The 21,809-nt window shown below is 35.1% G+C and overlaps 1 protein-coding gene across 1 annotated transcript in view; it reads left to right on the top strand.

Moving 5' to 3' along the window:
* Positions 1-21,809, top strand: part of myo7ab (myosin VIIAb) — a 55,921-nt gene that overhangs the window by 30,869 nt on the left and 3,243 nt on the right. Inside the window, exons 29-45 of the mRNA XM_056446262.1 lie at positions 1,620-1,847; positions 1,933-2,103; positions 4,332-4,449; positions 6,872-6,998; positions 7,102-7,271; positions 7,527-7,717; positions 10,673-10,797; positions 11,205-11,362; positions 11,690-11,843; positions 14,122-14,277; positions 14,357-14,462; positions 18,224-18,337; positions 18,511-18,598; positions 19,149-19,255; positions 21,068-21,253; positions 21,341-21,457; positions 21,590-21,673. Of these exons, the coding sequence (XP_056302237.1) occupies positions 1,620-1,847; positions 1,933-2,103; positions 4,332-4,449; positions 6,872-6,998; positions 7,102-7,271; positions 7,527-7,717; positions 10,673-10,797; positions 11,205-11,362; positions 11,690-11,843; positions 14,122-14,277; positions 14,357-14,462; positions 18,224-18,337; positions 18,511-18,598; positions 19,149-19,255; positions 21,068-21,253; positions 21,341-21,457; positions 21,590-21,673 (2,400 nt within the window). The remainder of the gene's footprint in view (positions 1-1,619; positions 1,848-1,932; positions 2,104-4,331; positions 4,450-6,871; positions 6,999-7,101; positions 7,272-7,526; positions 7,718-10,672; positions 10,798-11,204; positions 11,363-11,689; positions 11,844-14,121; positions 14,278-14,356; positions 14,463-18,223; positions 18,338-18,510; positions 18,599-19,148; positions 19,256-21,067; positions 21,254-21,340; positions 21,458-21,589; positions 21,674-21,809) is intronic.

The following is a 21,809-nucleotide window of genomic DNA, read 5'->3' as shown; positions in this document are numbered from 1 at the left end:
TACTTTACTTTTACTCTTTACTCCTTTACTTTTGTGGTGTAAGGAAATGGTGGAAACTCAATCCACTGAAGACATCCATTAGCCTACATATTTAATTTAGTTTGTTAAGCGCAATGATTTGTTTCAAAACTATTTTTAAATTCAGTTTTAATTAATAAACAATAATAATAAATGAACAATAATAACAGTGTGATCATAAAACTGAGTTATATTCAAGTCCTATGCCCCATATGGTCCAAAACAGGTGGACAAATCTAAGCTTGTTTTTATTAAAACAAATATAAATATGCATAAAATAAATAATACTAGTAATAATAACTGTATACAAATGCAAATTGTCGTGAATAAACTGAAAAATGCCCTGAAGAAAGCATGGAGGCAGTGGTTTTTAAATTATCATTTTTGTAATATTTAAATCTTTTAATTATTTTACACTGTGTGTTTTAAGCAATGTGTAAGTGTTTAAGGTGCATAACTAGCGTGCTCTGTGCTGGACTTAAGACCAGCTTTCAGCTGGTAAATTGTGCAGTCTATTTTAGTTCCTCAAAACAACAACGTGCCAACAATGTGCCTTAACACACCTCCTTTCTTGACTGGCACACCCATGAGTCCACAAAGTGGCACAAATGGATTTGATATCGTTATCCATTTATCCGTTTTCCTGCCCTAGACCAAATAATGAAAATCGAGCCAAAATCTTATTTGTTTTTTGTTTTTTTGTTTGTTTTTTTTAGCAAAAGTAAAAATCGAAAACTTTTGTTAGTTTTCCTTTTTTTGTTTGAAAACTGATATGGAATGGATGGAAGATACCCTGATTCATCCCAATCAGCCATTTTCATAAATGCAATGCGTGTTTACAACTTCACAGAAAACATATGCACTTTCAGAAGGTCATTCATGATTTTGGATGCAAAAACCACCTCACTAGCTATGTTTCCATCCAAAGATGCGAATTAAATTTATGCGTAAAACAGAAATATTGCAGAAATATTGTACAAATAAAACAGCGATTCCATCCAAGTAGTCAAAGAAAACAAAATTATCCCTACCTGATTAACTGGCGGCAAATATCAAAAGTAAAAATGGAATTTGCCGCGGTAGGAGAAGCTGCATGAATTTTTTCTTAATTTAATAAATTGCTTGCGTCTCTGAAGGCAAATGCCGACATGCAATGAACATGTGGTGGCGTTTTAAGGAGTGAAACGCGGAGCACAGATGCTCTTGACAATTCTGGAGGTAATTAACAATATAATAACACTAATACTGAAACGGTTAAGGTGCTTTAGAATGACTAAAACAACATTTCAGATGTTTTACAATGTGCTCAGCCTGCTGGTTTGTCCATTCACACAAATTTTTATCATCACTTGATCTCTTATAACAAAATCACGACCTTTTTAATGCGCATACTGGAATTTGTTCGGTAAAGGTGTTTGAATCATAGTTTATGCGCAACTTTTCTTATTGACTAAAAAGTGTGTCCTATAGTTATGCGCGTGTTTTTTATGCTTTTTAAACTTTTTAAGGTTTAAAACTTTCAGTTCTTGCCCTCTACTGCTTTTGATCAATAGTGTATGTGTCCTTCCGTACATATGATTATTTGGTCCAATGTGAATCAGGTCTCATCACTTGGCAGTGGTAAGGATCATGTGATGGATGCAGTGTCGCAGTGTGAGCAGTACGCTAAAGAGCAAGGGGCTCAGGAGCGCAACGCCCCCTGGAGGCTGTTCTTCAGGAAGGAGATCTTCACCCCCTGGCACAACCCAGCAGAGGACAGTGTGGCCACCAACCTCATCTACCAGCAGATTGTGCGTGGGGTCAAATTCGGGGAGTATCGCTGTGATCGGGTGAGAGCTGTCGTGTGCATATTTCTTAGTTTAAAAATTGACGTACTTTTTAAACCAAGAGTGTGTATGTTGTGTGTCGTCCCAGGAGGAGGATCTGGCCGAGCTGGCCTCTCAGCAGTACTATGTGGATTATGGGCCGGAGGTTTTACCAGAACGCCTTCTGAGCCTTATTCAGTCCTACATCCCAGATCGAGAAATTACTCCCTCTAAGACAGTGGAGAAATGGGCTCAGATGATAATAGCGATTCACATAAAGGTACATATATACGTGATGGGAGACTATGAAAGTGGTTTATTTTATTTATTTGATCTATTTTATCTCATTTTTTCCGTTGTAATTTTATTCGATTTTTATAGACTTGTTTTTAATAGTTTTTTTGGTAATCTAAATACTTTCCTAAATAGTTGAAAAACTAAAACTTAGACAGTTTTACATTTTACAGTTTCATTTACATCTATGCTATTTCACAGCTTTTGTTGGACTTGTATTTCTGAAATGTATTTTTATTCCTGCAAAAATGTAAAGCATAAAAAAAAAATTGCGCCATTATTTTTAAAAGTCACTATAGTCATAACAGTGGCGCAGTAGGTAGTGCTGTGGCCTCACAGCAAGAAGGTCGCTGGTTTGAGCCTCGGCTGGGTCAGTTGGCGGCTGGTGTGGAGTTTGTATGTTCTCCCTGCGTTCGCATGGGTTTCCTCCGGGTGCTCCGGTTTCCCCCACAGTCCAAAGACGTGCAGTAGAGGTGAATTGGATAGGCTAAATTGTCCGTAGTGTAAGTGTGTGAATGAGTGTGTATGGGTGTTTCCCAGAGATGAGACTGCTGCATAAAAATGTGCTGGATAAGTTGGTGGTTTATTCTGCTGTGGCGACCCCAGATTAATAAAGGGACTAAGCCGAAAAGAAAATGAATGAATGAATTGTCGTAACGTTTTGATAATTAACTTATTCATTACACTCAATAAAATGACATTTGTTGACATGTTCAAATTACTTATGTAAGATGAGCTGAAACAACACAATTCTTCTTTATTTTTTAAGTCCAATCCATGAGAATTTGTAAAAATTAATAAGTTAACGACACAATCGCAAAATTATTAATATAGTTATTAATATAGTATAATTAAGCAAAATTATGATTAATTTCAACACAAGTATATTATAGTATATTATCATATATACATTTATTTTCCTTAAAATTAGTCCCTTTATCAGGGGTCGTAACAGCGAAATGAACCACCATATATATTATATTATATTATATTATATTATATTATATTATATTATATTATATTATATTATATTATATTATATTATATTATATTATATTATATTAAATTATATTATATTATATTATATTATATTATATTATATTATATTATATTATCATTTATTCTTTTTTTTTTTCGGCTTCGTCCCTTTATTAATCCGGGGTTGCCACAGCGGAATGAACCGCCAACTTATCCAGCATATGTTTTACGCAGCGAATGCCCTTCCAGCTGCAACCCATTGCTGGGAAACATCCATACACACCCATTCACACACATACACTACAGACAATTTAGCTTACCCAATTCACCTGTACCACATGTCTTTGCTGCCCTATATTATATTATATTATATTATATTATATTATATTATATTATATTATATTATATTATATTATATTATATTATATTATATTATATTATATTATATATTTTTGATAGTTTTGATAGTTTTAAACATTATATTAGCTTATTTATAATTAGGAATAATATTTAAAAAATCACATTAAAACTGGACTTGTACTTAAAGCTTTTCCATTTTCTATGGCAGAGGTGCAAAATGCTGTGTTGTATGTACAGTATAACCAAACAATTATCATTAGACTTCTACACCAGTGTCTTCATTACTGTGTCTGTCTGACCTCACGATAAGTTCTCAAGGACAGCAGTTTCATTATCTTACAGCAGTACCTGTATCTCCGCTCAGCGCTAATATAATCTCAAGCTATAATTAACTTTATAATCTAAATGTATGCCGTGGGCGACCTTCACAACCTCCAGCTCCATACCCTGATGTTCGCTCTGATACAGTAAGATCACAGGACCCTGAATAATTGAGACAATCCCCACTTAATGGTCACTGTCTTGTTATGGATTTGTAGTTTAAGTCAGCACTGCCGTCTGCATGCTAGCTCGTAGCAGTTGATGGACTGAGCGGCTTGAGATTTGATTGATGATTCCTGTGGGAAAATGAATCTCATGTTCCCGTTCTCGAGGGTGGAGACCGTTTTAATTACCCTTCTACCTTTCATGGGCTAAAGTGATGGGCATGAATGTTTAATAAAGCTGCCGATCAATTTATGGATTGTGTGGTAATGCATGAGTCTGTGAGACGTTCTGCTTATAAGCAGGTGACGAGAGCCAGGGTAATTGTCTCTGAGGTAATGGCTGATATTGTGTTGCTCTGAGAGCCAGATATTGACCAGTGCATGTCCACAGGGAATCTACACACAGAAGAGGTTTGACTCCCAGAGAGTGAAGGAGGAGGTGGTGGATTTTGCTCGATTTAAGTGGCCTTTGCTATTTTCACGCTTCTATGAGGCCTTCAAATTCTCAGGTAAAAAGGATTCTGAAGAAGGTAAGGAAGAAGTTCTGAGTTAGTAGGGTGAATCCATCAGTCTGAATCATCCTTAAGAATAAATTTAACCGTTTCAGTGAGAACATCAGATTTCTTTGTGTATTTTTGTGTATGTTATTGTGTATGATTTCTATTTTAAATACCTATGTCCTACAGATTGTTTATATCAATGACAAACTAGGGTAATCTTTGATTTGGCCCTCCATCCCATCTGAGAAGAAAAGGAGAATGATGGGGGATTTTGGGGGGATTTTTTTCATTTCTAATTTAACATAACTTTAGTTTTTTTTATTTTGATCTACAAAAAAGCAAACTTAAACTAAATGCTTTAATTAAATGTTGTGAATGAATCAGATTTTTTTTTTATTAAAAATTAAAAACAGTCACTTGATGAATAGCAGAAGACACCAGCGAATCAAGTGAATCAAGGCAAAGTGTATTTTTTAGTGTTCTAAATTAGATTTTTCATGTTTTTTGTTGTAAAATGTTCATAATAAAATGTACAAGAAAATGTATAATTATTAAAACAATTGAAGTATTTTAAATGTAATAAATTATAGTATTAATTAAATTATATAATGAATTATAATAATAAATTAAGAAATTACATTGACAACTTTACAATTTGGTATATTTACCTCCGGCCCACCACCCTCAATCAAGCTTAGTTTTTGGCCCTTTGGGAACCCCTGGTTTATATGATATCACTGTGTACCCTATTTGAAGATGTGAAGCTCCAAAAAAAAAAGAAAAAAAAGAGTGACCAGGGTGTTGTTTATGTTTTAAAAATCATGTATAAGCTTCTTCATCTTGTACTTCTTCAGCTTCTTTTTCTTCTTCTTCTGAGACAAATGTTTTTAAATAAATCTCTTCCTAGAGCTTTCAGGCTACAACCAGCAGACTTGCTTCAGACTGGGTCTTTTCAAACTCATACAACTTACAAACAGTAAATCATACATAGCAGAAACTTGTTAACAACTTGCTAAATTAGCAACATGCTAAATAATGCTAGTAACATTCATGTTGCACAGTTCTAAGGCATACTAATTCATGTAAAAAAAAAAATTCTATTCTAATTCATGTTAATTCAGACTAGTAATATGTGCATCAAAGATTGCTCATCTTATTCTGTCAATTGTGTTGCAAGGAATAAATTGTTTGCTAATTGAGCAATATCATGAGGCATGGGAGGCATGCATTGAAAAGAGGCTGCAGGCCGAGTGTCTTAGTGTCCCACCAGTGACGGTATACAGCCATATATCGCACTGCTACTTGTGTGATATTGTGTTTATGCAACAGTTCGACAGCATGATAATGTCTATAAAAAAGAAAATCAAACATGAGAGTCTAAAAACCCTTTTGTAGCTAGTGTTTGAATGATTCTCTAGCGTAATGTCTAAAGTGATGACAGGTCTAAAGTGAAAACAGGTGATTTTGCTCACATTTTAAGATTATAAGGCTGAACGAAATAAAATGTCATCATGAAATGCCATCAGTCTACTGAGATTTCCCAGTATTTCTCTGTTGAAGCCAAAGCAGTGCAAACACTACCAGATTAGATTACTGATGTGTTTGCATTAACGAAAAAATGTTAAACGCATGCAGACATTTCTTCTTTCTTTCATTTTACTGAACTAGTCTGCAGTAACGAAAACAGGAGACTCATTTGAAACAGACAGATGGCCAACCACAAAGTAACTCAGGGTTATATAAAGATACATACACAAAATACATATATTCCTGATATCTGAGTCCCATCTCACACTCAATACACCACAATTACTATGGTATAAATACAGCACTGCAACATAAAAAAGAGAGAGATTGACTTAGAATGTCACTTACCAGTTTCATAATAATTATTTAAATGTATATATTATAAATTTATAATTATATATTATAGTTTATATATTATAAATGTTATTTATAATATATATAATATTTTTTATAATATTTGATCAGTTGTAGTTAGAAATTATGAGTTTTTCTCCTCTAAGGGCTTATTATGGAGCCTCTGTCGCCATCTTGTGGATGGACAACATTAATCATCTTTGCTCTGCTAAGTATGACAGGCTAATAGATGCCGACGCACTGTATCTCATAAATTATAAATAAACTGCATTGAAGCAATCTAAACAACTACATTCTCGACTAAAAAGCCTCAAAAGTACATTATGTTGCCCAACAGCTGCAATTTTTGTCAAACTGTAATAAGCTTATTGATCTGCTGTCACTCTATGTGGGCAGAGTAAAACAGAAGGGTGAGGAGGCTGTACGAGTTCTGATATTGCAGAACATTGCACAGCTATCAGCCAATCAGATTCGAGAACCAGACAGAACTGTTGTATAAAAACAAATGCTGTTAGGTAAAAGCTAAACTGTTCTTTCTGTTCATTCACAGGGCCGAGTCTTCCAAAGAATGATGTTATAGTGGCTGTAAACTGGACGGGAGTCTACTTTGTGGATGAGCAGGAGCAGGTCCTTTTAGACCTTTCTTTCCCGGAGATCACTGCGGTCTCCAGCAGCAGGTGCAGTACATTATCCAACCAAACACACTTTATTTGATCTAAGTGCTCACTGGATTATATTTTAACTCTTTTTTTAACCCACTTTTGATCATTGTGCTTGCAGAGGTGGAAAGCTGCAAGGACAGAGCTTTACCCTGGCCACTATTAAAGGAGATGAATATACCTTCACATCCAACAACGCTGAAGACATTCGGGACCTGGTTGTGGCTTTTCTAGAGGGCCTGCGTTCAAGGTCAAAGTTCGTAGTGGCGATGATGGACAGCCATTATCCTGGTAAGCACAAAGTTGGGTTAATTAACATTGTATTTGATTCAAGTCCCAAAACAAATAATATAGAAAGAAAAATATCAGTTATGAGAAATGAGTTATTAAAACTATTAAGTTAACTTCTCTCTGTTGAACAGAAATTGGGGGAAAAAATAAACGGGGGGCTAATAATTTAGGGGCGCTAATAATTCTGACCTCAACTGTATATATATCAACATAATCAATAAAATATCTAAAAGATGTTTCTGTTTGTTTTTTCAGCTGGGCAAGATGCTTCGTTCCTGAGATTCTCAAAGGGAGATCTGATCTTTCTGGATGAGCACACTGGAGAACAGGTCCTGACTTCAGGCTGGGCTCATGGAGTCAATGACCGAACCAAGAAGAGAGGAGACTTTCCTGCGGACAGTGTCTATGTGCTGCCCACCATCACCAGGCCACAGTATGATATTGTGGTGAGTGTGCATTCATCCAATACATTCCTTGTACATTCTCAGAAAACAAATATGAATTTATATAATAATTAGGGATGCTCATTTCGGTTAATTTTGCTAACCGACAACCACCACTCGTTAATTGGAATTAACCGTTAACTGGGCAGATTAATATTAAATTGTTATTTAATTTTTTAGAAATTTGACGTGTCTAGTTTGTGTCTGGCACATTAAACATTGCATTTTAAAATACTGATTTATTTTACAGTTTTTCTCAGTGGCTTTGGTGCATTTCTCACAACACTATTTACATTTGCACAACAGTTAATGCATTTCTCAAAACAATTAGTATAAACTGCAAAACCAAGTTGATAACCTGTAAAAGCGTGTCACTTGCTCAAAATGGATAACTCAATCCCTAAAAGCAAGTATTCATCTCAATCAAAGTGTCAGTGTCATCAAGATAAAAAGTCCTGACACCATTGTTTATGAACAAGATAGTCAAATGGCTTTGTCATGTTTTCATTATGACAGTTTACTCTGTACATTTTTCCAATGCAAAAAAGTCCGATTTTGGTGACACTTACTGAAGATGCTCAAGACAGCACTGCATACTATTTGCACAGCCATTTGAAAACTACAGTAAAGGTAGACATCACTGCATTTAGTGAGGTATCTGAGTACAAGACACTGAATATGTATGTTTCACATTTTTACTGCTCTTTGCAATTCTAATTGATTCACAGCATTGTGCAAAAGAATAAATACACCCTTATTTACAACAAACATGAACTTCCTTTGGGTTGAGCTGTGCACAACTGTAAACAATATTGCAGTACATATTGGAACTGAGCCTACAACATACACAGGTCTGTAAATCATTCAGGAAACTGTTAAATTTAGAAGACATTTTCAGGAAAACAGATTTAATTTGTTTATAAAATTATCTTGACAGATTTTGACATCTAGTTCAACATTTTTGTATGTAATGATTCAGATAATGAAATGAGGACTATTAGTTTGATATGGAATGACTATTCAGCATCCACAAGTTTAGTTAATTTTGACTGACATGACATAAGCAAATGAAAATGTTATAAAACAGCAGAGAGTTGTATGAAAGCAATTAATGAATGTCCAAAAGCATTTGCAATTTGTTGGAGGGAATGAGAAACTGCTACTGTGATGTCCACAAATGACTAATTGTTTTGAGAAATGCATTAACTGTTGTGCAAATGTAAATAGTGTTGTGAGAAATGCACCAAAGCCACTGAGAAAAACTGTAACATGCGAACATATTAATAATAGAACGTCTTCACGCATCTGCAGTGTTTCCAACAGCATAGAAAAAAAATATTAAAACAAATAAAAAGAATAAAATAAATAGTCCTGCCCTAAATATTTTTCACTAAAATGACAAATTTAGATTGCAAAATGAAAACACTGACTGGATCCTTTTTAAAAACCGGCATAGGCTGTTTTTTCCAGTCATAATGTTTTGTCTTCCGTCAAATAAAAATAGCAGGCTACCTTAAATCGATCGCTCCACTGAAAATATGCATTTAATTAATGCTCCGCTGCTATATCACAAAATCTGTTTACATTTTTAATAGAAATCATTATTTTAAAGGTTATGTCTTGAGCGCCTGGTTTTTCCTTCTGAGCTGCTGTGCTTTTTTCCTTCTCTCACTCACGGTTCAAGTGCGCGCTGCGTGTGATGGAAGACATTAGCTACGTTTCCATCCACCTATTTTTATGCGTATTTTGGATATGCGCAAAAAAACAGTTGATGATATGTGAGAGGCGCAAGTCATTTATTAAATCAAGAAAAGAATCAGGCAGCTTCTCTTGTCGCAGCAAATTCTGTTTTTACTGTTGATATTTGGCGCCAGTTAATCAGAAAGTGAAGATTTTGACTCGTTGGATGGAAACGCTGCTTTTTTTGCACATCTTTTATGCGATAATCCAGTTTTGCGCATAAAGTTATTTCACATTTGGAACCATAGCTAGTGACAACGGATGCATATGTTGACTTTTTGTAAACAGTTTTGTTGTTTAAATATTATATTGCATTAATTTGCATACATGTTTTATAAGCTGTAAAATGAAAGCTATAGCCTATTTGTTGTGTTTATGATGCAGATCCAGGACAGAGGCGATCAGCATCAGCGCTGGTTTTGCATCAACTCGTTTGTGTCAAACTGCAATATTCTTCTTCAATTTTGCTTCTTCTCTGTAGGCACGTGTGGTTGCACGTTACAGTCCCGCGAGTTAACAAATATGTGTTGCAGTTGCATTAAGGGGCCGATCACAGCGAACACGCTTTTCCCTTCCAAAACTGCGAGACACACCACACTGCGTTTTTTGTTGACAAGAAAAAAGGAAGCTCGCTGCTCTTTTTTATGTCACTAGGAAACGACTGAATCAGCTGCATATTGATTGTGCACGTGTGTTGCTCCCTATGTTGTTATAATTGTAATATTTAATAATATTGTGAAAGATTTGTAAAGTAATACAGCTCTGGATAACTTGAAACAGCGAGCACTAGTCTCTCCTCCATCTTTAAAAGTTCTCCGCAGTTGTCTTGACAACACAAACACTGCAGATACCATTCAAAAGATGCCCCTCTTATGCAAAAAGCGCATTCGCTGTGATCGACCTCTTATGCAGCTAAACTTTACAAATATATCAAATAATATTTTTTAATTGTTTAACTGATTCCGTTAATCGGTTAAAAACGCATACTTTCGGTTAACGGTTAATCAATTATCTTGAGCATCCCTAGTAAGATTTTTTGCTTTTTAAAATTTTTTTAAACAGCATGTGGAAAACCAAACCTTTGCCAACTTTTTATGGTGTTTTGCGGGGAAAATAAAAAATGAAATGTTGAAATGACAAGTTACCAAATGTTCAACATGCTGCATTCAGTTTTGGCACATGAAATGAATACTTAGCTTCTCTTTGTGTTTCTTGCAGTCATTGATCATCATGTCTCCAGACCAGCGTAAGGACTCCATAAATTTATCCCAGCAGAATCTGCTGGACAGTGGAGAGAAGGTCCAGCCGTACACTTTAGAGGAGTTCTCCTACGATCACTTTAGGTGCTTTGACCTTCTTCGAGACCTTCTAAAGTGCTTTATTGTGTGCTAAAAATAAATATATGAATATGATTTATAGTTATATTTCTATATTATTTGTACAGTTGTTTATATATAGTACAGATGCATCGTAAAAAACATTTAATATTATTGTTCTTTTTTATTGAATTCAAAATTCATAAGTCAGAACCTTCAGAATTAAAACAAAAAAAATATTACGGCAGAATATTACACATTTTGAATAAAGAAATTAGCAAAAAATAAAGAACAAGTCAATAATATACACATTTTTCCTATGCACCTTTTATATGGAATTTAAATTGGAAAAAAACTGTGTGTGTGTTCATGCAAAAAGCTATTTCTGTTATACTGAATATTTTACAATCTCTTGGTTGCTTTCCATCCTCTAGACCACCTTCCAAGAGCACCCTGAGCCGTGTGATCATTAATAAAGGCAGAGGGAAGGATAAAATCTGGTGCTGCACCAGAGAACCTCTGAAACAACCTCTGCTGAAAAAAATCCTCAGTCATGAAGAGCTGAGCCAGGACGCCTGCCAGGCCTTCATTGATATCCTCTAGCATTATATGTATTGTGATAAAATAGTGACAAGCAGTACCAGTAGCTCAGAGTGCAACCATTTTATGTCAAGCACTGCAGACCTAAAATAATGGATCCTCATATTCCAAAATGAATGTCGAATTTTTATTTTATTTTTATTTTTTTAATAACCTAAATCTTTCATGTGTTTTCTACTACATATTTCAGGAACAGACTTCATTTATGTTACATTAAGCCATACAAATTTAATAGCACTAGTTCCTTTTAAAAGTGTACATTTCATGTTCTGAATGAGTGACTGCAGTTGTCTGATTTTGGCCCTTGACTTTGTCGCACCCGTCCTGAAGTACATGGGCGATTACCCGTCAAAGAGGAGCCGTTCGGTTAATGAGCTCACTGACCAGATCTTTGAAGGAGCTTTAAAAGCTGAACCTTTGAAGGATGAGATCTACTGTCAGATCATCAAGCAGCTCACTGAGAATCATGTGAAGTAGGTTTTACACTGTATATTCAATGGGTCTCATTCACTCATACTTTTACTGCCGCTGAGAGTATTTGGCCTTTTTCTGTGCACAGCTGATGAACATCAGAATAATTATATTGTTATGATTATTATTAGTAGTAGTAGTTACAACAAAGGGATAATTCATTCAAGACTGAAAAAATCTCATAATTACGTGTTACAAACCTGGGGTGCGTTTCCCAAACAATGACATAACTTGCTGCTGAACTATCATAGTACAATGCGTCGTTTGGGAAAAGAACGATAGAGTGACGAGTGTTTTCCCAAATCGTAGTTGCTCTGTCGCAGATCCGTCTTTTGAACCACATTAGATCGAACGTAAAATGTCCATAATGATGCTCTAAACGGGGTGGAGTAACAACGTCTTTAGAGAAAACCCCCATAATTATTTGTGCAAATTATATTGTTTTACACACACACGCATTAAAAAAGTCCAATATTAGTTTTGGTAAAAACATGCACTTGTTTCCCATATGAATTAAAATTTATGTAAATGACACATATAGAACCTGTGTTTCCTTTACAAATATTATTGAGAATAAAATCCCTTAGCTAAAACGTATTTTAATCTCATATGTAAATCATATAGATCGTTAATAGTAGTAGGCTATTTAATAGGAAATTAAGAAAAATCCTACTTAATAATAATATTAATAATATTAACATTAATAATAATAATTATTATTATTAATAAGTAGCAAAGCAGTGGCACAGTAGGTAGTGCTGTCGTCTCACAGCAAGAAGGTCGCTGGTTCGAGCCTTGGCTGGGTCAGTTGGCGTTTCTGTGTGGAGTTTGCATGTTCTCCCTGCGTTCATGTGGGTTTCCTCCAGGTGCTCCGGTTTCCCCCACAGACCAAAGACATGCGGTACAGTTGAATTCGGAAGGCTACATTTTCTGTAGTGTATATGTGTGAACGAGTGTGTGTGGATGTTTCCCAGAGATGGGTTGCAGCTGGAAGGGCATCTGCTGCGTAAAACATATGCTGGATAAGTTGATGGTTCATTCCGCTGTGGCGACCTCGGATTAATAAAGGGACTGAGCCGAAAAGAAAATGAATGAATATTAAGTAGTATATTGTTTATTTTTTACTTTATTATTTTTTTGAAAAGCCACTGCAGAAATGTTCTAACCAACAGGCCCATGTCATATACAGATACATTTCTTAATAATAAATAAGCTACTATAAATTAAAAGCATGCTATATATTTTTGTTTTCACAAGCTTTGGAGATGTAGCAGAAATTCAGCTTTTAAATCATAGGTCACCTATAGCTTTCGTCATAAGCCATGGCTGTGTTCAAAATGACATCAATATTTTCAAAGTGCACTACGAAGGGAGCGCAATTGTAAACATGAAGATTGCTAAAACTGAACTGTGAAAATACTTTAAAGGCAAATTACACCTAAGAGAGATGACTTTAATGCTTTTTTAATCATTTCAAGTTTAAATTTTGGAATGTTCTAAACGAATAGGGCATAGGGGGATAACTGGGAATAGAACACAACCAGGAACTATGCTTAACTACAGCTCTAGAGGTGTAGTTGCAAGCGCACAAGTTTGCGATGCAGTTTGCTAATGTTTGTTGGAAAGATGGATTTGGGAAATGTTAAATAAACAAGCTATGTTTGTAATGATGGAACTTGCAAACTTAGTTGGCTAACGATGGTTTTCGGACTTTCTTCATTTAAGAGAAGCTCATTTGAAGGAAAGCTGAAAACATGTATCCAATGACTTCCATAGTATTTGTTTTTCCTATTGTGGATGTTAATATTTTCAGGTTTTCAACATTCTACAAAATATCTTCTTTTGTGAAGCTCAAAGGTTTATAACCTCTTGAGAGTGAGTAAATAGTAAGTTTTAATTTGGAGGTTAGATATCTTTATAATAAAATATTATGTAATTCTTTACATCAATGTATTTGATCTTTTTTTACTATATTCTATTTTTCAAACTGTCTGATGTGGTTTTTATTTTTTGTTTGCATATGTGTGTTTTAGCTTTCAGTTAGGCTTAAATATATGTGACACTTCATCAATAAATGATTAACTTGCATGAAAATGTTTGCTTTAAACACAGTTATTAAATGAAACCCATTACTGTAAAAGCAGTTGATGTGGCTCATAAATCTGTAACATTCTGTCCTCTAGTGGTCAGCCTGCAAAAAGCCAAAGCTAAAGTCTAATGAATGGCCGTTTGAATGGTCTGACGGTGGTGATTTATGTATGAGTATGTCCTTGTGTTCAGATACAGTGAGGAGAAGGGCTGGGAGCTGCTCTGGCTCTGCACTGGACTCTTTCCTCCCAGTAACATGTTGCTCCCTCACGTCCAGAAGTTCCTGCAGTCCAAGAAACATCATCCGGTTGCTCCAGACTGCATGCAGAGACTGCAGAAAGCCCTGCGGTAACTACCTGAAACACACTGAAACATCTTTGTCTAGTGTTACATGCATTCCTTTAAAACATTTTCTCCTGACGCACAGAAATGGGTCAAGAAAGTATCCTCCTCACCTTGTAGAAGTGGAGGCCATTCAGCACAAAACCACCCAGATCTTTCACAAAGTGTACTTTCCTGATGACACTGATGAGGTGAGAGTTTACCTACATTTTGAAGGTGATATTGTCTCTCTATCTTTTTTTTTTTTTTTAGCTCTCTGTGTATAGTTCTGCTTGAAGAAGCGGAGCAAATGTCCTATTGTGTTTTGACCTCATTTAAATCTGCAATTAAAGGGATAGTTCACCCAAAGATTACAATGAAATGTGTCATCATTTACTCACTATTCACTTGTCACACTCAAAATAAGGTGTTTTGAAAAATTTTATAATATGTAATATGTAATAATTGACTCCCATATTTGTTTGTTTTTTTCTGTGGATGTCAATGGTTACTCTGTTTCCAAATACCTTATAAAAAGAAAGAAACTCATAAAGGTTTGAAACCACTAGAAGGTAAGTAAATAGTGAGTACATTTTTATTTTTGGGTCAACTATCCCTTTAAGGCAAGACACTGCAGGTAAATGGGGTAAAAAAGTACTAGTTACCAACATTCTTCCACATTTTTTGATTTAAATATGAAAAGTCAGGTTGAATTTAATGTTTTAAAAACCATTTTAAGGTCAAAATTATTAGCCCCTTTAAGCTATTTTTTTTGATATTCTACAGAACAAACCATCGTTATACAATAACTTTCCTAATGACCCTAACCTGCCTAGTTAACCTAATTAACCTAGTTAAGCCTTTAAATGTCATTTTAAGCTGTATAGAAGTGTCTTAAAAAATATCTAGTCAAATATTATTTACTGTTATCATGGCAAAGACAATATAAATCAGTTATTAAAACTATTATGTTTAGAAAAAAATTATCTTCTCTCCTTTAAACAGAAATTAGGGAGAAAAATAAAAAGGGGGGGCTAATAATTCTGACTTCAACTGTATATCTGTTTGTAAAAACCTTCAGAATATAGACATGAGTAAAAGTGTGAGATTTGGTGTAAGTGTTGCTGAGGTGGAGATTTATAAAATTCCTTTATCACTGTGTTATAATGGAAATTTACAGATGCTAATTTATGAAGCAAGGGCAACACTTAAAGGGTTATTTCAGATGGTTACTTTCCATTAAACTGACCAAACACTATGAAAAGCGGAAGAACCCAAAATCTCAAAATTGACAGCTCTATGTAAAAATAGTCCAGCGTCTCGCACAGAAAACGTCAGAGGGATGAAGTGTGAACAGATGAAATAGTCTGAAAATTCATTTTGTGTTGGGTTTATTTCATACCTGTCAACATTTGGATGTAAAAATACAGAATATGTCACCCTCACTTTAATAACGTACAGATCTATAATAAAAACATTTGATTACTTTCATTACTGTTCATGCTCATTTAAGATAAAATCAGTTGTGTTTAAAATGAAACATGCCAGGGCGGTCATGTTTACATTTTATTTTGTGTATTTGTCTGTTTAAAAAGACACCCAAATCCCAAAGTGTCCACTGTTGCTCCTCTTCAAATTGCATGTACAGAAGAGCTTTCAAGCCAAAATAAAGCTAAAGCACAACTTTATTGAACATCTCCTGCAATTATATCACATTTGAGATTGGCTCATGTTGATGTTTCTTCCACTTTTCATAGAAGAATTAACTATTTGAGAGAAATACTGGAAAATACTTAAACTAGGATATCGAGTGAGAATGGTAAAATACCGGAGAATCCCAGTAAAAAAGGGAGGGTTGGCATGTATGGTTCAATTATAACTAACATCTGACCTAGGCTGTATTCTTACTTTTTTTATTTTCCTTATGGCTTGTTTTCACAGAGCAGTATGGTACAGTATGAGATGGTACAGTAAAGTATGGTCCATGTTTATTTCCCTTTCCATGATCAGAAGTACCAAAAAAGCAAACCGTACCATGGTAGTCATTCTTAAGGGTACCTGGCACATCAGTACTGTACCAAAAAGCTGGAGCTAGATTCACTGCTGAATGCTATTGGTTTAAATAGAATCATCTCTTGCATGGAAAAAAGCCAGGGGAACTACAACACAGAACTCACTATTTTTACATACACAGCCAAAAGACAACACCATAACAATACAATAACAAAGCAGACAACACTTGTTGTCTTCTTGGGACAAACAGCCACATGTCAAGAAGTAAGAACAGGACCTGTTGTATGTCCTCCATTATTTATAGGGTCATTTACATGTAGAAAGCACGACGCACACTGCTTTCTGACATCCTAACACCAATCCAACCAAGTAAAGGGCATTGTCAGCAGTGGAAACACAAACCTGATCAAACAAGCAGAGGTGGAAAGTAACGAATTACATACATTACTGTACTTAAGTAGTTTTATTTTTTTGTGAATTTGTATTTTTTAGAGTAGTGTTTAAAATCTGTCATTTTACTTTTACTTAAGTATGATTTGCCTAAAATATTACATTTTAAATCATATCGGTTACTGAGTAAAAAAGTGATGCAACGGGAAAAAGAAAAAAAAATCGCACCAGGAACCTCATTGCAGCAGCAGAGTGAGAGAAAAAAATCTGCGCTTAAAATAGTTTGTCTATTTACTGTTGCTGGAGTTGGACATATCACCGAATTTTAGAAAGTTCACAGCAAAATGCCTGTCAACTCCAGCAATGACAAGGTGAGCTACTGTATATGGCTTATTATTAATTTTAGCCATGCCTGTGCTCCTATAGGCGTAATTTGAAACTTTATGAGGCAGAAAATAAATAAATAACACGTGGAAAGTTTCAAATGCTAAGTATAAAAGCATCTCCAATCTGTTGTTAATTTATTAATGTCATGTTTGCACTTGTTAGACTATAAACCTCATCACACACATGGGAAACGCAGTCAGTATAGACTGAAATGATCTGCACACAAATTTGGAAGAACAGTAAAGTCTGGTAATTTCTATGGAAGGTTAAAAGTAGATATTTGTACAAAAATTGAAAGGCATTTGCCTTTCACACCGGCTGCATCTGCAGCGCACACCTGCACGGTGGCTTTTGCACAGATAAATCTATCTCTGCCTATTCCAGTTACCTATCTATCTTTAAATACACTTTCTATTTTTATTTTTCATCTGCACCAAGGCCCGTGGCAACTTCATCCCATGCTATTTCCTTAACCTGCAACTCTTTATTTTACAAATTATATATATCATAAAGAACTGCTTCTCAAGCTTTTATGAGAAGTGTCATTCATGTCTTTTCAGATGCACTCAAAGGACCATCGCCTATGATAACATGTCATTTTGTTTTTGGCTGTCAGCATGATGAAGGCCAAGTTAAATATATTTGAATATAATTATTATAATGATATTCATACAAAACTCATACAAAAAAGTTTTGAATTTGTTTTTTTAGTTCGGGCCCAAATAAATATTTGTTGCATTTTTCATTCATTCATTCATTTTCTATTTTGGCTTAGTCCCTTTATTAATCCAGGGTCGTCACAGCGGAATGAACCGTCAACTTATCCAGCACATGTTTTACGCAGCGGATGCCCTTCCAGCTGCAACCCATCTCTGGGAAATGTTGCAGTTTTTAAATAGTTTAAGTTCATTTGATTGACTATATAAAAATCTGTGGATATTATTGATGCGTTTAATAATTAAGGTTAGTCTTTACTGAGTAGGTCTTTACTCAGTACTACTCTTTACTACATTTTTAATGAGTTAATTTTTACTTTTACTTGAGGAGATTTATAGACATGTAACTTTACTTTTACTTAAGTAGAATATTTTAATGCTCTTTCCACCTCTGCAAACAAGACATGAGTGAAATAATGGTGTCTGATATAATGTCTGTTTTTTAAATACTCCTTTTTTATTTGCAGGCTTTTGAGGTTGAATCGAGTACAAAAGCCAAAGATTTCTGCCGAAACATTGCCAGCAGGATGATGCTTCATTCCTCTGAAGGTTTCAGCTTGTTTGTCAAAATTTCTGACAAGGTGAGTCTACAGAGCTGTCTAGATGAATTGAGGATGTGTGAGTTTATGACACCATAAATAACTCCTTCAAAACCCCAGCCGCTGATTGTTACAGCTTTCTCCTCTACTTTTCTCCTCATAGCCGGCAGTTGTTTGTCAGTATATTGTGATATAAATGTCTCATCGGGTTTCAGGTGATCAGTGTGCCAGAAGGAGATTTCTTCTTTGACTTTGTTCGACATCTGACAGACTGGATCAAAAAAGCCAGAGCTGTGAAAGACGGTGATTATGTGTTTTGCTCATTAAAGTATGGTGACTGAAAGAGCTTAAATGGGCTGCAAGTTAAGAAAACAGATGCAAATAGAAAAACATTAACAGGCTGAGAAAGAATCTTCATCGGTTTTGACAACACGCACACACACATTCTCACAACACATGCAAATACAGAAATGAGCGGCAAATAGTACAAAACCACAACAGAACGAATCTGACTGCTTCCTGTTTAAAGTCCGCAGTGTAGTGTGAGATCTGAGAGGAGGGTTTTTTGTTTATCTCCGACAACACCGCTGACTCTAAACAAGAAGCAGCCGGGTTCATCACTTTTTGGGGTCTGCACTATTTGCAGTGTAACTCTGTATTAGTTTTTCTGTGTTGTGAGAATTTGCATGTGTTTGTGTGTTGTCGAACTAATGAAGATGTGTTCTCAATGTGTTTTTCATTTGTTTTCTTAACTTTCAGTGCATTGGGGCATTCAGTGCATCAGACCATGTGTAAAAGTGCTATTTTGAGTTGTGAAAAACCATAAAAGTTAATGTTTGCGTTTATTCTGTAGGCACAGTGCCTTCATTGACCTACCAAGTGTTTTTCATGAAGAAACTGTGGACTAACACTTTCCCAGGCAAAGATCCCATGGCCGACTCCATTTTCCATTACTTCCAGGTAGAAAAAACATTTTGTAGCCCTTTTCAGACATGCAGTCTTTCTTGTAAATTACTAGTATATTACTGTATATGTGAATTTTCAGGAATGGGTTTTGTAAGTTTTCCCTCTTTGAGTTGTGACAACAGTTTTAGTTTTTCGTTTTTATGGTGAGGATGGGATTTTTTTTTCTTACCAATACTACAGCCAATAAACAGGGGGTGATCAAATCTTGTCTTCATTGATCAGGATGTGTCCTGCACGCCAGAATTATGTCTGAAAATGATGTTATATAGTGCACTAAATCATCAGGTGTTGGCAATTAAGAAGTGGTGTATCATTCCCTTCATTTGTTCACTAATTTTTATTTACAGATTCAGAGAACCGAAAATTTGTGTGGTCCACAGTGCACTCTGATTTTGAGTGTTCATCTGATGTAGCACTAATTCCCAAAATGCAAGGGCAGAAAAAAAGAACATGACTATAAATATGAATATATTATTAATATTTGTATACCATATTTATATTTTTCTTAACAAATAATTTAGATTGTAGTGTTTCTGTTCTCTCATTTTAAATGTCATTAAAAAGCATATCACTTAATGTGATTTTGATTAGATTTTTCCACCATGTATTGCACTTGAGATAAAAACAATCCATTTGATTTACACTGGTAAACTGAAAATGTACCCAGCCTCGAGTGGTCCCAAACTATTATGTGTTGTTGTTGTTGTTGTTGTTGTTGTTGTTGTTGTTGTTGTTGTTGTTGTTGTTGTTGTTGTTGTTGTTAAACACAAAGATATACTGAAGGATGTTGGAAACCTGCAACCATCAACATTTATAATAGCAAAAAAAAATACAGTGAAAGTCAGTGGTTACTGTTCTTTAACATTTTTCAAAATAACTTCTTTTGTGATTAACAGAAAAAAAAGAAATTCAAACCGGTTTGTGACAAGTGTATAAGGAGCAAGAATTATAGAGCAAGAATTAAGACTTTTGCATGGAATATCCCTTTTAAAATGAAGGCTCATGACTGATTATAAGAGAAACGGATTCATTTTTGTCAGTGAACTAACCCTTAAAAGGTCATTTTTAATGACGTCTCCATTTACCAGTTCAGTATTTCACCAGAGTTTTTTTTTTTTTCCTCCAAAGAATTTCTAGCAAGTATATGCAAATCTACTAGGATTACAATGTGAAATCTTGTTTGTTTGTTTATTTCACAACAAGGGAAATTATACATTAATCAACTTTCTGAAAGAACTTAAATGGGTTATACTTTATTTTGATAGTCCCTATTGCACATTTTGTTGATTAAAAGTTGCATTGCAACTACATGCCAGTTACTTCTTGAGTATCAGTAGACGGCCTGCTTAATATCTGCTGATATCACAGACATTTAACTGACTATAAGAAACTTTGCAAGTACATGTCAGCTTAAACTAACCCCAACCCTAACCCCAACCTAACAGTTTACTTATAATCTATTGAGAATTAGTTGGCATGTAAAAAGGCATGTTAAAGTAATTATCAAAATAAAATGATACCCTTAAATGTACCCAAATTAGCCCAACGTTTTCATTGGTCCCTTTAGCAGATGTTAAAGCCCATACCAATAAAAAATACAAACTAAAAACAATACTCAAATGAACAACAAAGAACTACAGCAACATCAAAAAGCCAAGAGTTGGCAATGTTGAATATTAAAAATGTAGTTAAATGACCCAAAAGATAGACCTTCTCTAACAGATTGTCTAACTGAATTCCATTCCTGATGCTTCTCTTAACTTAAATCTTAAATCTCTTTACTCAACTTTCCAAACTCTTCTTCAGGAGCTTCCGAAGTATCTGCGAGGCTATCACAAGTGTTCTGTTGAGGAGGCCTTTCAGCTGGCAGCGCTCATATACAGAGTCCGGTTTGAGGAGGACAAATCCCACTTCCTGCACTTCAGCAAGATGCAGAAAGAGCTGCTTCCTCAAGACCTCATCCATCAGCTCTCACCTGATGACTGGAAACGGGTCAGAAAACAACAGCAGGCCTGCTTCACTCGGTGGTTCATCACTAGAGGATAATGCAGTCATGTGTTTTTCTTCTCTCTTCTGCAGTCTGTCGTCACACACTTTAACAAGCATGCTGGGAAATCTCGAGAGGAAGCAAAACTCATGTTTCTGGAAATCATTTACAAGTGGCCTACTTTTGGATCTGCCTTTTTTGAAGTCAAGGCAAGTTTGTCATATTATGATGCAATTGTTTGGAAATTTCTGTGGAAAATAAATTAGAATACATTTCAATAAATTATACTGATGCAAGGATTTGATCTGATAACTGAAACGTGGTTTAATGTTCGTCCACAGCAATCATCAGATCCACATTTCCCAGAAGTCCTCTTGATTGCAATCAACAAGCTTGGTGTTACTCTTATTGACCCGAAAACAAAGGTAGGTTCACAGACTGCCCAGAACAATGTAAGTAAATGACTGTTTTAATCAATAAGTTTGAGATTGAGAAGAAAGAGTCCCATTTAATTTCTTTCAGACTGTAATTATTTGATTAAGAAATACAGTCAAATGTTAC

This window comes from Danio aesculapii, chromosome 21, assembly GCF_903798145.1.
Source record: "Danio aesculapii chromosome 21, fDanAes4.1, whole genome shotgun sequence".
Lineage (NCBI taxonomy): Eukaryota > Metazoa > Chordata > Actinopteri > Cypriniformes > Danionidae > Danio > Danio aesculapii.
This window is presented reverse-complemented; position numbering and strand designations above follow the sequence as displayed.